The sequence below is a fragment of the Salvelinus alpinus genome, chromosome 34 (genome assembly GCF_045679555.1).
Source record: "Salvelinus alpinus chromosome 34, SLU_Salpinus.1, whole genome shotgun sequence".
Lineage (NCBI taxonomy): Eukaryota > Metazoa > Chordata > Actinopteri > Salmoniformes > Salmonidae > Salvelinus > Salvelinus alpinus.
Genome location: NC_092119.1, coordinates 6388393 through 6405256, shown reverse-complemented (window position 1 = coordinate 6405256; position 16864 = coordinate 6388393). Strand labels below are relative to the sequence as shown.

Here is a 16864-nt window from a genome sequence, read left to right as displayed (position 1 = left end):
AAACTGTAACTCAGTAAAAAATTTGAAATTGTTGCATGTTGCATTTATATATTTTGTTCAGTATATTACAACATACAGTGACAAGAAAAGGTATTTTAACTGTGGAATTACCTGGATTTCTGCATAAATTGGTCATCAAATTTGATCTGATCTTCATCTAAGTCACAACAATAGACAAACACAGTGTGCTTAAACTAATAACACACAAATGATTGTGTTTTTCTTGTCTATATAAGAATACATAATTTAAACATTCACAGTGTAGGATGGAAAAAGTATGTTAACCCCTAGGCTAATGACAAAAGCTAATTGGAGTCAGGAGTAACCTGGAGTCTAATTATTGAGATGAGATTGGAGATGTTGGTTAGTTCAGCACTGTTGCTACTCTCCCTAGGAGTGGCCGTCCTGAAAAGATGACTGCAAGAGCACAGCGCAGAATGCTCAATGAGGTTAAGAAGAATCCTAGAGTGTCAGAAAAAGACTTACAGAAATCTCTGGAACATGCTAACATCTCTGTTGACGAGTCTACGATACGTAAAACACTAAACATGAATAGTGTTCATGGGAGGACACCACGGAAGAAGCCACTGCTGTCCAAAAAAACATTGCTGCACGTCTGAAGTTCGCAAAAGTGCATATGGCAAAATATTCTGTGGACAGATGAAACTACAGTGGAGTTGTTTGGAAGGAACACACAACACTATGTGTGGAGAAAAGGCACAGCACACAAACATAAAAGCCAACATGAAAACCTCATCCCAACTGGATGAGATGGTGCCGACAGAGATGGTCGCCTTGCTTTGAGTTCTTAGGAAACTATGCAGTATTTTTTAATGTTATTATTTCTTACGTTGTTACCCCAGGAAATCTTAAGTCTTATTACATTATTATTATTACAGCCGGGAAGAACTATTGAACATAAGAACAATGTCAACTCACTTCAACTTAACAGTTGAAGTGTACCTATGATAAACATTACAGACCTCTACATGCTTTGTAAGTAGGAAAACCTGCAGTGTATCAAATACTTGTTCTCCCCACTGTATATCCTGAGGCTGCATTTATTGTAGCTGGGGGTAATACACTAGACCACTGCTACTCTAACTTCCGCGATGCATACAAAGCCCTCCCCCACCCTCCCTTCGGCAAATCCGACCATGACTCCATCTTGCTCCTACCGTCCTATAGGCAGAAACTCAAACATCATGTACCAGTGACGAGAACCATTCAACGCTGATCCGAGCAGAAGGTAACTGAACTAAATACCGCCCCGTAGCACTCACTTCCGTCATCATGAAGTGCTTTGAGAGACTAGTCAAGGACCATATCACCTCCACCCTACCTGACACCCTAGACCCACTCCAATTTGCGTACCGCCCCAACAGGTCCACAGACGACGCAATCGCCATCACACTGCACACTGCCCTAACCCATCTGGACAAAAGGAATACCTATGTAAGAATGCTGTTCATTGACTACAGCTCAGCATTTAACACCATAGTACCCTCCAAACTCATCATTAAGCTTGTGGCCCTGGGTCTCAACCCACCTCTGTGCAATTGGGTCCTGGACTTTCTGATGGGCCTCCAACCCAGGTGGTGAGGGTAGGTAACAACATCTCCACCCCGCTGATCCTCAACACTGGGGCCCCACAAGGGTGTGTGCTCAGCCCCCTCCTGTACTCCCTGTTCACCCACGACTGCGTGGCCATGCACGCCTCCAACTCAATCATCAAGTTTGCGGACGACACTACAGTGTTAGGCTTGATAACCAACAACGACGAGACGGCCTACAGGGAGGAGGTGAGGGCCCTCGGAGTGTGGTGTCAGGAAGACAACCTCTCACTCAACGTCAACAAAACAAAGTAGATGATCTTGGACTTCAGGAAACAGCAGAGGGAGCACCCCTCTATCCACATTGACGGGACAGCAGTGGAGAAAGTGTAAAGTTTTAAGTTCCTCGGCTTACACATCACGGACAAACTGAAGTGTCAGCGTGGTGAGGAAGGCACAGCAGCGCCTCTTCAACCTCAGGAGGCTGAAGAAATGTGGCTTGTCACCCAAAACCCTGACAAACTTTTACAGATGCACAATCGAGAGCATCCTGTCGGGCTGTATCACCGCCTGGTACGACAACTGCTCCGCCCTCAACCATAAGGCTCTCCAGAGGGTGGTGCGGTCTGCACAACGCATCACCGGGGGCAAACTACCTGCACTCCATGACACCTACACCACCCGTTGTCACAGGAAGGCCAAAAGATCATCAAGGACATCAACCACCCGAGCCACTGCCTGTTCACCCCGCTTTCATCCAGAAGGCGAGGTCAGTACAGGTGCATCAAAGCTGGGACTGAGAGACTGAAACACAGCTTCTATCTCAAGGCCATCAGACTGCTAAACAGCCATCACTAACACAGAGAGGCTGCTGCCAACACTGAGACTGGCCACTTAAAAAAATGGAACACTAGTCACATTATGCAATGCCACTTTAATAATGTTTGCATATCTTACATTTCTCTTATCACATGTACAGTTGAAGTCGGAAGTTTACATACACTTAGGTTGGAGTCATTAAAACTCATTTGTCAACCACTCCACACATTTCTTGTTAATGAACTATAGTTTTGGCAAGTCTGTTAGGACATCTACTTTGTGCATGACACAAGTAATTTTTCCAACAATTGTTTGCAGACAGATTATTTCACTTATAATTCACTGTATCACAATTCCAGTGGGTCAGAAGTTTACATACACTAAGTTGACTGTGCCTTTAAACAGCTTGGAAAATTCCAGAAAATGATGTCAGGGCTTTAGAAGCTTCTGATAGGCTAATTGACATAATTTGAGTCAATTGGACGTGTACCTGTGGATGTATTTCAAGGCCTACCTTCAGACTCAGTGCCTCTTTGCTTGACATCATGGGAAAATCATAATAAATCAGCCAAGACCTCGGAAAAATATTGTAGGCCTCCACAAGTCTGGTTCATCCTTGGGAGCAATTTCCAAACGCCTGAAGGTACCACCTTCATCTGTACAAACAATAGTACGCAAGTATAAACACCATGGGACCACGCAGCCATCATACCGCTCAGGAAGGAGACGTGTTCTGTCTCCTAGAGATTCAACGTACTTTGGTGCGAAAAGTGCAAATCAATCCCAGAACAACAGCAAAGGACCTAGTGAAGATGCTGCAGGAAACGGGTACAAAAGTATCTATATACACAGTAAAACGAGTCCTGTATCGACATAACCTGAAAGGCCGCTCATCAAGGAAGATGCCACTGCTCCAAAACCGCCATAAAAAAGCCAGACTACGGTTTGCAACTACACATGGGGACAAAGATCGTACTTTTTGGAGAAATATCCTCTGGTTTGATGAAACAAAAATATAACTGTTTGGCCATAATGACCATCGTTATGTTTGGAGGAAAAAGGGGGAGGCTTGCAAGCCAAAGAACACCATCCCAACCGTTAAGCAAGGGGGTGGCAGCAGCATGTTGTGGGGCTGCTTTGCTGCAGGAGGGACTGGTGCACTTCACAAAATAGATGGCATCATGAGGTAGGAAAATTATGTGGATATATTGAAGCAACATCTCAAGACATCAGTCAGGAAGTGAAATCTTGGTCGCAAATGGTTCTTCCAAATGGACAATGAACCCAAGCATATTTCCAAAGTTGTGGCAAAATGGCTTAAGGACAACAAAGTCAAGGTATTGGAGTGGCCATCACAAAGCCCTGATCTCAATCCTATAGGAAATTTGTGGGCAGAACTGAAAAAGCGTGTGTGAGCAAGGAGGCCTACAAACCTGACTCAGTTACACCAGCTCTGTCAGGAGGAATGGGCCAAAATTCACCCAACTTATTGTGGGAAGTTTGTTGGAAAGCTACATGAAACGTTTGACCCAAGTTAAATAATTTAAAGGCAATGCTACCAAATACTAATTAAGTGTATGTAAACTTCCCACTTCAACTGTGTATACTGTATTTTATATTTTATACCATCTCATGCAACCATGCCTTCGCCGCTCGGCCGTCGCTCATCCATATATTTATTTTATTTACACATATTCTCATTCACCTCTTTAGATTTGTGTGTATTAGGTTGTTGTTGAGGAATTGTTAGGTTACTTGTTAGATATTACTGCACTGTCGGAACTAGAAGCACAAGCATTTCGCTACACTCACATTAACATCTGCTAACCATGTGTATGTGACACATACAATTTGATTTGATTTGGTGGAGTCAGCGTCATGGTTTGGGGCTGCTTTGCTGCTTTAGGGCCTGGACTTGCTATCATCGACGGAAAAATATGTTCCCAAGTTTATCAATACATTTTGCAGGAGAATGTTAGGCTATATGTCTGCCAATTGAAGCTCAACAGAAGTTGGGTGATGCAACAGAGAAGTAAATCAACAACAAAATGGCTTCAACAGAAGAAAATACGTCTTCTGGAGTGGCCCAGTCAGAGTCCTGACCTCAACCCGATTGAGATGCTGTGGCATGACCTCACACCAGACATCCCACCAGACATCCCACCAGACCTCACACCAGACATCCCACCAGACATCCCACCAGACCTCACACCAGACATCCCACCAGACATCCCACCAGACATCCCACCAGACCTCACACCAGACATCCCACCAGACATCCCACCAGACATCCCACCAGACATCCCACCAGACCTCACACCAGACATCCCACCAGACATCCCACCAGACATCCCACCAGACATCCCACCAGACATCCCACCAGACATCCCACCAGACATCCCACCAGACCTCACACCAGACATCCCACCAGACATCCCACCAGACCTCACACCAGACATCCCACCAGACCTCACACCAGACCTCACACCAGACATCCCACCAGACATCCCACCAGACATCCCGAGAATATTGCTGAACTGAAACAGTTTTGTAAAGAGGAACGGTCCAAAATTCCTCCTGATCGTTGTGCAGGTCTGATCCACAACTACAGAAAACATTTGTTTGAGGTTATTGCTGCCAAAGGAGGGTCAACCAGTTATTACATCCAAGGGTTCACATACTTTTCCCACCCTGAACAGTGAATGTTTACACGGTGTGTTCAATAAAGAAATGAAAACATGTACTTGTTTGTGTGTTACTAGTTTAAGCAGACTGTTTGTCTATTGTTCTGGCCTAGATGAAGATCAGATCAAATTTTAGGACCGATTTATGCAGAAATTTCAATTAATTTCCAAAGAGTTCACATGCTTTTTCTTTCCACTGTATATACTCAGGTCGCTATAGTTACAATATATTACAACATAAAGTAACAGTCAAAAGTTTGGACACACCTACTCATTCAAGGGTTTTTCTTTATTTTTTACATTTTCTACATTGTAGATTAATAGTGAAGACCTAAAAATAATGAAATAACACATATGAAATTACAATTACATAATGTAGTAACCCAAAAAGTGTTGAAACAATTAAGTTACAATTAAATTAGTAGAAAATAGGAAAAATAAAGAAAAACCCTGGATACTTCATATACATGTCACGCCCTGACCATAGATTGCTTTGTATGCTTCTATGTTTTGTTTGGTCAGGGTGTGATGTGGGTGGGCATTCTATGTTGTATGTCTAGGTTGTCTGTTTCTATGTGTTTGGCCTAGTATGGTTCTCAATCAGAGGCAGGTGTCAGTCGTTGTCTCTGATTGGGAGGCATATTTAGGTAGCCTGTTTTCCTTTGTGTTTTGTGGGTGGTTGTTTCCTGTGTCTGTGTTTTCACCATACGGGACTGTTTCGTTTTTTTCAGTATTTTGCACTTTGTTATTTTGTATTGTTTAGTGTTCAGTTTTATAATAATTAAAATGGACACTTACCACGCTGCACATTGGTCCGACATTTCATACTACTCTTCAGACGAGGAGGAAAACCGTTACAATACAGGGTATTCGTAAAGTATTCAGACCCCTTGATTTTTGTCAACATTTTGTTACGTTACAGCTTTATTCTAAAATGGATTTAATAAAATAATTGTTCTCATCAATCTACAATTTCTTTTTTGCCGGAATAAAAAAAGTTGTGGGAGGCCCCGGTGCACATTTAATGAAGCTGCTAGTTGAGGACTTGTGAAGTGTCTGTTTCTCAAACTAGACACTCTAATGTACTTGTCTTCTTGCTCAGTTGTGCACCGGGGCCTCCCACTCCTCTTTCTATTCTGGTTAGAGCCAGTTTGTACTGTTCTGTGAAGGGAGTAGTACACAGCGTTGTACGAGATCTTCAGTTTCTTGGCAATTTCTCGCATGGAATAGCCTTAATTTCTCAGAACAAGAATAGACTGTTAATAGACCATTAAAATAACATCAAATTGTTCAGAAGCACAGTGTAATACAGACTGACGAGTTTCAGAAGAAAGGTCTTTGTTTCTGGTCATTTTGAGCCTGTAATCGAACCCACACATGCTGATGCTCCAGATACTCAACTAGTCTAAAGAAGGACAGTTTTCAGCTGTGCTAACATAATTGCAAAAGGGTTTTCTAATGATCAATTAGCCTTTTAAAATGATAAACTTGGATTAGCTAACACAACTTGCCATTGGAACACAGGAGTGATGGTTGCTGATAATGGGCCTCTGTACGCCTATGTAGATATTCCATAAAAAATCAGCTGTTTCCAGCTACAATAGTCATTTACAACATTATCAACGTCTACACTGTATTTCTGATCAATTTGATGTTATTTTAATGGTCAGAAAATGTGCTTCTCTTTCAAAAAACAAGGACATCTCTAAGTGACCCCAAACTTTTGAATGATAGTGTGTGTGTATGTATATATAAGTATATATATATATTCAATGTCACTATAGTTACAATATATTGGATATTGGACCTAGCGTGTGAGCAGGAAATAGAGAAAAGACTGTGTCTGATTGGCTGTGATGACATACTCTGTATAATATTGTGAGTTGCTCTGGGTAAGAGTGCCTGCTGAGTGATTAAAACATCTCTCAAACCCAACATAGAGGTACCCTTTAAAACATCCCAATGGTTCTGACTCTCAAACCCAACCTAGAGACCCTTTAAAACATCCCAAGGAGAAGCCAACCTAGAGAGACCCTTTAAAACATCCTAATGGTTCTGACTCTCAAACCCAACCTAGAGAGACCCTTTAAAACATCCCAAGAGTTCTGACTCTCAAACCCAACCTAGAGAGACCCTTTAAAACATCCCAAGGAGAAGCCAACCTAGAGACCCTTTAAAACATCCCAAGGAGAAGCCAACCTAGAGACCCTTTAAAACATCCCAAGGAGAAACCAACCTAGAGACCCTTTAAAACATCCCAAGAGTTCTGACTCTCAAACCCAACCTAGAGAGACCCTTTAAAACATCCCAAGGAGAAGCCAACCTAGAGACCCTTTAAAACATCCCAAGGAGAAGCCAACCTAGAGACCCTTTAAAACATCCCAAGGAGAAACCAACCTAGAGACCCTTTAAAACATCCCAAGAGTTCTGACTCTCAAACCCAACCTAGAGAGACCCTTTAAAACATCCCAAGGAGAAACCAACCTAGAGACCCTTTAAAACATCCCAAGGAGAAACCAACCTAGAGACCCTTTAAAACATCCCAAGGAGAAACCAACCTAGAGACCCTTTAAAACATCCCAAGGAGAAACCAACCTAGAGACCCTTTAAAACATCCCAAGGGTTCTGTCTCTCAAACATAGAAGAGGAGTCTGTGTGTGTACGTGTGTGACTAACAGTGTGTCTGTGTGTGTTTTTTAAAAATTTGTATTTTTATATTTAACCCATATTTAACTAGGCAAGTCAGTTAAGAACAAATTCTTATTTACAATGAGTGTGTGTGTATGTGTGTCTACGTGTGTGTGTATGTGTATATAACTGTTCGATGTTAGTCACGTTCCTAGTATTGTTTTCAGTACAAGGCCTCGGTGACGCCGTGGGTGGGGCTGAGGAAGATCAACGTCTCCTATTGGTGTTGGGAAGACATGTCACCCTTCACTAACACCTCCCTCCAGTGGTTGCCGGGGGAACCCAGCGATGCCGGTTTCTGTGGTTACCTAGCCGAGCCGGCTTCCAGCGGCCTTAAGGCCCAGACCTGCATCAACCCTGTTAACGGATCACTGTGTGAACGAGCAGGTTAGACACACACACACACACACACAGACGCACACAGACACACACCCAGACAGACACCCAGACACACACACAGACACACACAGACACACAGACACCCACAGGCACACACACAGACACACACACAGACACACACAGACACCCACAGGCACACAGACACCCACAGGCACACACAAACACAGACACACACCCAGACACACACACAGACACACACACAGACACCCACAGACACCCACAGGCACACAGACACCCACACACCCACACTCATACATACACCCACACTCACACATACACCCACAGACACACCCACACACACACATACACCCACAGACACACCCACAGACACACACACACGCACACACACACACACACAAGCACTTACTATTTTGTGTAAAATAGGTACGTAATAAAAATGGAGAAACACACGGCTCTCCAAATAAATGTCTTTGCATATTCTGGTCCGACACTCCTAGTAGATCATTAAATAATATGTTATTGATTAACACATATTCTGGTCCGACACTCCTAGTAGATCATTAAATAATATGTTATTGATTAACACATATTCTGGTCCGACACTCCTAGTAGATCATTAAATAATATGTTATTGATTAACACATATTCTGGTCCGACACTCCCAATAGATCATTAAATAATATGTTGTTGATATCCACTCCATTATGCACCTCCCCTTCCTTTCTCTCTGGTCTTCATTGGAGACCCATTACATATATGCTTCCTTCCTGTCTCGTCAGCCAATCACAGTGCCAAGCAGTGTCGGACGGCGTGCTCCATGCGGGCTACGTGTGCTGAGTGTACCAGCAGCAGCTCTGAGTGTATGTGGTGCAGCAACATGAAGCAGTGTGTGGACTCCAATGCTTACATAGCCTCCTTCCCCTTCGGACAGTGTATGGAGTGGTACACTATGAACAGCTGTCCACGTAAGACCTCTCTCTGTCTCTCTCTCTGTCTCTCTGTCTCTCTCTGTCTCTCTGTCTGATGGAGTGGTACACTATGAACAGCTGTCCACGTAAGACCTCTCTCTCTGTCTCTCTCTGTTCTCTCTCTCTCTCTGTCTCTCTGTTCTCTCTCTCTCTGTCTGATGGAGTGGTACACTATGAACAGCTGTCCACGTAAGACCTCTCTCTCTGTTCTCTCTCTCTCTCTGTCTCTCTGTTCTCTCTCTCTCTGTCTGATGGAGTGGTACACTATGAACAGCTGTCCACGTAAGACCTCTCTCTCTGTCTCTCTGTTCTCTCTCTCTCTGTCTGATGGAGTGGTACACTATGAACAGCTGTCCACGTAAGACCTCTCTCTGTCTCTCTCTCTGTCTCTCTGTCTCTCTCTGTCTCTCTGTCTGATGGAGTGGTACACTATGAACAGCTGTCCACGTAAGACCTCTCTCTCTGTCTCTCTGTTCTCTCTCTCTCTGTCTGTCTCTCTGTCTGATGGAGTGGTACACTATGAACAGCTGTTCAAATAAGACCTCTCTCTCTGTCTCTCTGTTCTCTCTGTCTGATGGAGTGGTACACTATGAACAGCTGTCCACGTAAGACCTCTCTCTCTGTCTCTCTGTTCTCTCTCTCTCTGTCTGTCTCTCTGTCTGATGGAGTGGTACACTATGAACAGCTGTCCACGTAAGACCTCTCTCTCTGTCTCTCTGTTCTCTCTCTCTCTGTCTGTCTCTCTGTCTGATGGAGTGGTACACTATGAACAGCTGCCCACGTAAGACCTCTCTCTCTGTCTCTCTCTCTGTCTCTCTGTCTGTTTCTCTGTCTCTCTGTCTAATGGAGTGGTACACTATGAACAGCTGTCCACGTAAGACCTCTCTCTGTCTCTCTGTCTGTTTCTCTCTGTTCTGTCTCTCTGTCTGATGGAGTGGTACACTATGAACAGCTGTCCACGTAAGACATATCTCTCTCTGTCTCTCTGTTCTCTCTGTCTCTCTGTCTGTCTCTCTGTCTGATGGAGTGGTACACTATGAACAGCTGTCCACGTAAGACCTCTCTCTGTCTCTCTGTCTCTCTGTCTCTCTGTCTGTCTCTGTCTCTCTCTCTCTCTGTCTGTCTCTGTCTCTCTGTCTGGTGGAGTGGTACACTATGAACAGCTGTCCACGTAAGACCTCTCTCTGTCTCTCTCTGTCCTCTGTGTCTCTCTCTCTCTCTCTCTCTCGCTCTCTCTGTCCTCTGTCTCTCTCTCTCTGTCTCTCTGTCTCTCTCTGTCCTCTGTCTCTCTCTCTCTCTCTGTCTCTCTCTCTCTCTCTCTCTCTCTGTCTCTCTCTGATGGAGTTGTACACTATGAACTGTCCACGTAAGACCACTGGCTACATTCCTCTTTTCTCTGTCTGTCAATTCAAAGGGTTTATTACTCTAGCAAATCACATTTTATTAGTTCAATGCGCCGAATACAACAGGTGTAGACCTTACAGTGAAATGCTGAATACAACAGGTGTAGACCTTACAGTGAAGTGCTTACTTACATACCTGAAGGGCACTTTTTGGCATTTACTGTATGATCGATGAGAAACTCCATATTGCAAATGTACGGTCCCTTACTAGACGTCCGCCAATGTTTGTAAAATTTGCGGACGGCGGCGGGCCGTGCACCGGGGCCAGATCTTTCGGGAAGTCATCGAACGAAGTCTCTCGGACATACGGTTTCCGTTTCCGTTTAAATTCCAGCAGATGGCGAATGGAATCTTATTGCAAATGTACAAAACATCCCCAATCACGACATGGCCATTTCTCCTAAATGGAAAAGACATTGAAGACGAAACTTTGTGAGCATAGGTTTGGCATGATGGGCAGTTAGCCCCGAAACAAGATGACGTCGAGGCCTCAACGCTTTTTGAGTTAAGGCCATTTTTCTGGGATTAAAGGTCAAAAACTAAATTAGAGCGCTAATTTGGCCGCTTCACGTCAAAGTACATGAACCTACGGTGTCAGGAAAAAAAGAACCAGCCATTTATCTATCGTAATTTAAGAGAAATCGTACAATGTACAATTGGTGATGCTCAAAGAAAAAGAAAATTCCCCCCAAAAAGTTACAGATCCAGTTGCAACGTGTTCAGACAAATCAATAATAAGTGGTTTTCGGAACTCTGATTTCTGTGATTTTCTGTGATTTTCTGAAATAACACACAATCATTCAACCCTCTGTAAATAAGTCAGTTCTTAACGTAAAAACTTAAAACTCAACATTCTGTAAGAGCCTACCCCAAGGAGGATATGTATTCACTTTCAGCTTCCTGTGTCAACTGGAAGTGCCTTAAATTTGGGTCATAGGGGCTGTTTCGAAGGGTTAAAAAGGTCAGATCTTTCCAAAACTTCATATGTGTGATGATTAGACAACCCTCATGAACTGTAAATCAGTCATTTCTCCAAACAGATGTCAAAGAAAAAACACACACACACACACACACACACACACACACACACACACACACACACACACACACACACACACACACACAGCAAGGATGGAGTGACACAGTGCGGGGCTTAAAGACATACAGAGCCTGCAATGGCATTACCATAATCTCTAGGCTGTGCGGAGTTCAACGAGATGCCCCGCTAGACCGTAGCTCGCTCGGCCTGAGCGCAGCGACCATGAAGAAAATAAGGCCCAAAATGAAGCCTGGCCCTAAATTTCAGGTGGTTTTGGGTGACAGCGGGAGGACCGTTAGGGTTAGAAGCACAATTCGACCTCAGGAACGTTCCTGAGGTCCTCCCGATCTGTGCAAGCCTATGTGTTTACTTTAAGCTTCCTGTGCCAACCGGAAGTGCCTTAAATTGGGGTCACAGTGGCTGTTTTGAAGGGTTAAAAAAGTCACATCTTTCCAAAACTTTATATGTGTGACTGGGTAACCCTCATGTACTGTAAATCAGTCATTTCTCCCATCAGATTTCCAAGAAAAGCTCACGCACACACAGCAAGGACGGAGTGACACAGTGTGGGGCTTAAAGAGACTCAGAGCCTGCAATAGTTACCTTTGTTCGAACTGTCAAAGAACCGTCAGATCTAGAGCTCTGAATATTTAAATACCTGTTCTAGAGCTCAAGTCAATAGTGCACTGTGAGTTATGTGGCTCTAGGAGGTTCTCAGACCGAGAAACAGCCTCGTACATTTGCAATAACTTCAATTCATTTTGACCATCACGAAAATTACGACATTTAGAAAAGTCCCAGAGTCGCAAGACTATGTACATTGAAACCGCCTCGACCCATAGAGACGGACCCTAACGTTTCTGTCCGATAGCTCATTTAAGGACCCCGTAGCAACGTCCGTAAAATGTGGATTTTCAGCACCAATTAAGGTCGCTGCTCGGGCTCCAAATGACCGAGCCGAAACTTGGGATTCGGTGTCGCCTGAGCTAGGCCTACACATAATGTCAGAACTGGACCCGCAGCTAGAACGTAACTACGTGTTTTATGTTTTTATTATGGTTTAAACAGAAGGCGCTGTGAATTTTGGGCCTGCTCTGAAATATGTGATAGTTGGCTTCTAAACGAGTTGGAAAAAGTGGGTGTGGTGTCAGTTTGTATCAGTTTGGTGTCTGAATGATATATAATTGACTGATGGAAGGTGACTTGCTGGCTGACTTTTGTCCATTTGCAATATGTTTAAACAGTGATAGACCATCACCAAATTAACATTCTGAAATCAACATCAACGAGCGATGGAGAGGAACCACTATCACTGCCCGGCCATCCCGACTTCATCGGGCCAGTCAATTTTGCATTTCTGCAGTATTTTTGAGCATGTCAAATTCGTGATGGTAAATGCCCATTGAAACATATTGCAAATGGACAGCCGTGCGCCTGGTGATTGGAATGGGTTACCAGGAGCACATTTAAAAAATGTTTTTTAATGCCTTTAGGGGGGTGCAAGGGGTCTACGGTTGGGTAGGGAGCACCCCCCCACCTGTGTGTGAGTCCCACTTCTCCCTCATCATACATGACAAACCATCTAGGTTGATTCATGGCTTAACATAGTGCTATATATCATTTGGGCAGTATAAATGCCATTTGGACATGGTTCACTGACTTTTAGGTTTGGAAACCAACTCCCTATGATCGTACATCGTACATTGGGGCGGCAGAGTAGCCTAGTGGTTAGAGCGTTGGACTAGTGAACGAAAGGTTGCAAGTTCGAATCCCTGAGCTGACAAAGTACAAATATGTCGTTCTGAACAAGGCAGTTAACCCACTGTTCCTAGGCCGTCATTGAAAATAAGAATTTGTTCTTAACTGATCTGCCTAGTTAAATAAAGGTAAAATAAATAAATAAACATAGCAAATGGACATAACATCCTGATTTGGCACTTTCAGTACTTTCATATTGCATTTGGACATTTCTTTTGGCATTTGGCAATGGTTCACTGACTTTTGACTTCGACTTTTGACTTCCTATGAAATCATATTGCAAATGGACAAAACATATGCCTTATGGACAATTAAAAAAAAATATGACAATAAAATATGACAAAAGTTTGTTCTTACAGTTCTTATACTTATAATTGACAAAAAAAAATCGAAAGAATTTCGAAAAATGGTCCAGAAAGCACTTTTCTACGGGGGTGATAAGTTTACAAGTTTACCGGTACAGAGTCAATGTGGAGGCTATATACAGGGAGTACCGGTACAGAGTCAATGTGGAGGCTATATACAAGGGGTACTGGTACTAGGTCAATGTGTGGGGGCACCGGTGTCGAGGTAATTGAGGTAATATGTACATGTAGGTAGAGTTATTAAAGTGACTATGCATAGATAATAACAGAGAGTAGCAGCGGCGTAGAAGAGGGGTGGGTTGGCAATGCAAATAGTCTGGGTAGCCATTTGATTAGCTGTTCAGGAGTCTTCTAGCTTGGGGGTAGAAGCTGTTAAGAAGCCTTTTGGACCTAGATTTGGTGCTCCGGTACCGCTTACCGTGTGGTAGCAGAGAGACCAGTCTATGACTAGGGTGGCTGGAGTCTTTGACAATTTTTAGGGCCTTCCTCTGACACCGCCTGGTATAGAGGTCCAGGATGGCAGGAAGCTTGGCCCGAGTGATGTACTGGGCCATATGTACTACCCTCTGTAGTGCCTTGCGGTCGGAGGCCGAGCAGTTGCCATTTCAGGCGGTGATGCAACCAGTCAGGATGCTCTCGATGGTGCAGCTGTAAAATCTTTTGAGGATCTGAGGACCCATGCCAAATCTTTTCAGTTTCCTGAGGGGGAATAGGTTTTGTCGGGGATAGCTCACTTCTCTGTCTGTCAATGGCTTTATTGGCATGGGAAACATATGTTCACATTGCCAAAGCAAGTGAAATAGATAAACAAAAGTGAAATAAACAATAAAAATTAACATTAAACATTACATTCACAAAAGTTCCAAAAGAATAAAGACATTTCATATGTCATATTATGTCTATATACAGTGTTTTAACGATGTGCAAATAGTTCTGCTCTGCATGCATCATTTGGTGTTTTTTACAGAATTCTGCATGCAGAGTCTCAATTTGGTGTTTGTCCCATTTTGTGAATTTTTGGTTGTTGAGCGGACCCCAGACCTCACGACCATGAAAGGCAATGGGTTCTATAACTAATTCAAGTATTTTTAGCCAGATCCTAATTGGTATGTTGAATTTTATGTTCCTTTTGATGGTGTTGAAGGCCCTTCTTGCCTTGTCTCTCAGATCGTTCACAGCTTTGTGGAAGTTACTTGTGGCACTGATGCTTAGGCCGAGGTATGTATAGTTGTTTTGTGTGCTCTAGGGCAACGGTGTCTAGATGGAATTTGTATTCGTGGTCCTCAGTGGTGGTTCTAGACCATTTCAACTGGGGGGGCCAAGCTGGGGCCAGTTGTACTGTTAGAGGGGCCAGTTGTACTGTTAGAGAGGCCAGTTGTACTGTTAGAGGGTCCAGTTGTACTGTTAGAGGGGCACAGTTGTACTGTTAGAAGAGTAAGTTGCCATGTTTAAAAAACAGTGTACTGTTAGAGAGGTGCCAGTTGTACTGTTAGAAGAGTAAGTTGTCTATATTTGAAGGTACAGTTGTATGTTTGAAAGAGTCAGTTGTACTGTTTAAAAGAGGCCAGTTGTACTGTTAGAAGGAGCCAGTTGTATGTTTGAGAAGAGTACAGTTGTATGTTTGAAAGAGTACCAGTCATATATTGAAAGAACGTTGCATGTTATACGAAGAGCCAGTTATCGAAAAAGTCATAAGTCGTTAAGAAGGGGCCTGTCATGAAAGGGGCCAATTGTTCTGAAGGGACCCAGTCTTTAAAAGATGTCAAGTTCTTGAGAAAGAGTGCATTAAAAGAGTAGTTCTAAAGGAGCACAAGTCTTTGAAAGAGTCAGTCTTAGAAAAGGGTATGTTCTAAAAGAGTCAGTTCTATGAGACCATTGCTAGAAAGTACAGTCTAAAGAGCACATTATTAGAGGGGCACAGTTGTTGAGAGGGGCACAGTTGTTAGAGGGGCCAGTCGTTAGAGGGGCCACGTTGTTGAGAGGGGCACAGTTGTTAGAGGGGCACAAGTATGTTAGAGGGGCCAGTTGCTAGAGGGGCCAGTTGTTACTGTTAGAGGGGCACAGTTCTATGCTAGAGGGGTCACAAGTTGTACTGTCAGAGGGGCCAGTTGTACTGTCAGAGGGGCCAGTTGTACTGTCAGAGGGGCCAGTTGTACTGTTGGAGGGGCCAGTTGTACTGTTAGAGGGGCCAGCTGTTAGAGGTGCCAGTTGTTAGAGGGGCCAGCTGTACTGTCAGAGGGGCCAGTTGTACTGTCAGAGGGGCCAGTTGTACTGTTAGAGGGGCCAGTTGTACTGTCTGTCAGAGGGGCCAGTTGTACTGTCAGAGGGGCCAGTTGTACTGTCAGAGGGGCCAGTTGTACTGTCAGAGGGGCCAGTTGTACTGTCAGAGGGGCCAGTTGTACTGTCAGAGGGGCCAGTTGTACTGTTAGAGGGGCCAGTTGTACTGTTAGAGGGGCCAGTTACATTAGACGTTATTGTTGTCATATTGTTTTCTTCACTGCATTGCAGGCATTAGCAGGCAAAAGACCATGTTCATAATCATCATCGTTCCCAATGTCTAATAACGGATGTAAAAAAACGAACGATAGCAAGAATTAGTTATGTAAAAATGATTTCATACTCCACATTTAGCGGGGCCACAAGGGGGTCCAAAATTGTTGTCACAGGGGCACTGACCCCCCCCCCCCTTAGAACCGCCACTGGTTGCCCTGGCGACTGAACCTTTTCTGGAACACCATTGTTTGTGTCTTACTGAGATTTAGTGTCAGGGCCCAGGTCTGTCAGGGCCCAGGTCTGTCAGGGCCCAGGTCTGTCAGGGCCCAGGTCTGTCAGGGCCCAGGTCTGTCAGGGCCCAGGTCTGTCAGAATCTGTGCAGAAGATCTAGGTGCTGCTGTAGGCCCTCATTGGTTGGGGACAGAAGCACCAGATAATCAGCAAACAGTAGACATTTGACTTCAGATTTTAGTAGGGTGAGGACATCGATTCGTTGATATATATGTTGAAGAGGGTGGGGCTTAAGCTACATCCCTGTCTCACCCCCCGGCCCTGTCTCACACCCCAGCCCTGTCTCACCCCCGGCCCTGTCTCACACCACGGCCCTGTCTCACCCCCCGGCCCTGTCTCACCCCCCGGCCCTGTCTCACCCCACGGCCCTGTCTCACCCCACGGCCCTGTCTCACCCCCCGGCCCTGTCTCACACCACGGCCCTGTCTCACCCCCCGGCCCTG

The 16864-nt window shown here is 44.3% G+C and overlaps 1 protein-coding gene across 7 annotated transcripts in view; it reads left to right on the top strand.

Annotated features, from left to right (window-relative positions):
• The window catches only part of atrn (attractin), a 293535-nt gene that overhangs the window by 113397 nt on the left and 163274 nt on the right, over window positions 1-16864 (top strand). For all 7 annotated transcript variants that reach the window (XR_011672583.1, XM_071382288.1, XM_071382287.1 and 4 more), the window contains exons 16-17: window positions 7912-8131; window positions 8884-9069. Coding sequence is in view for 6 of the 7 variants with exons in the window: in XM_071382288.1 (XP_071238389.1) it covers window positions 7912-8131; window positions 8884-9069 (406 nt within the window). In the remaining variant the exon portion in view is untranslated. The remainder of the gene's footprint in view (window positions 1-7911; window positions 8132-8883; window positions 9070-16864) is intronic.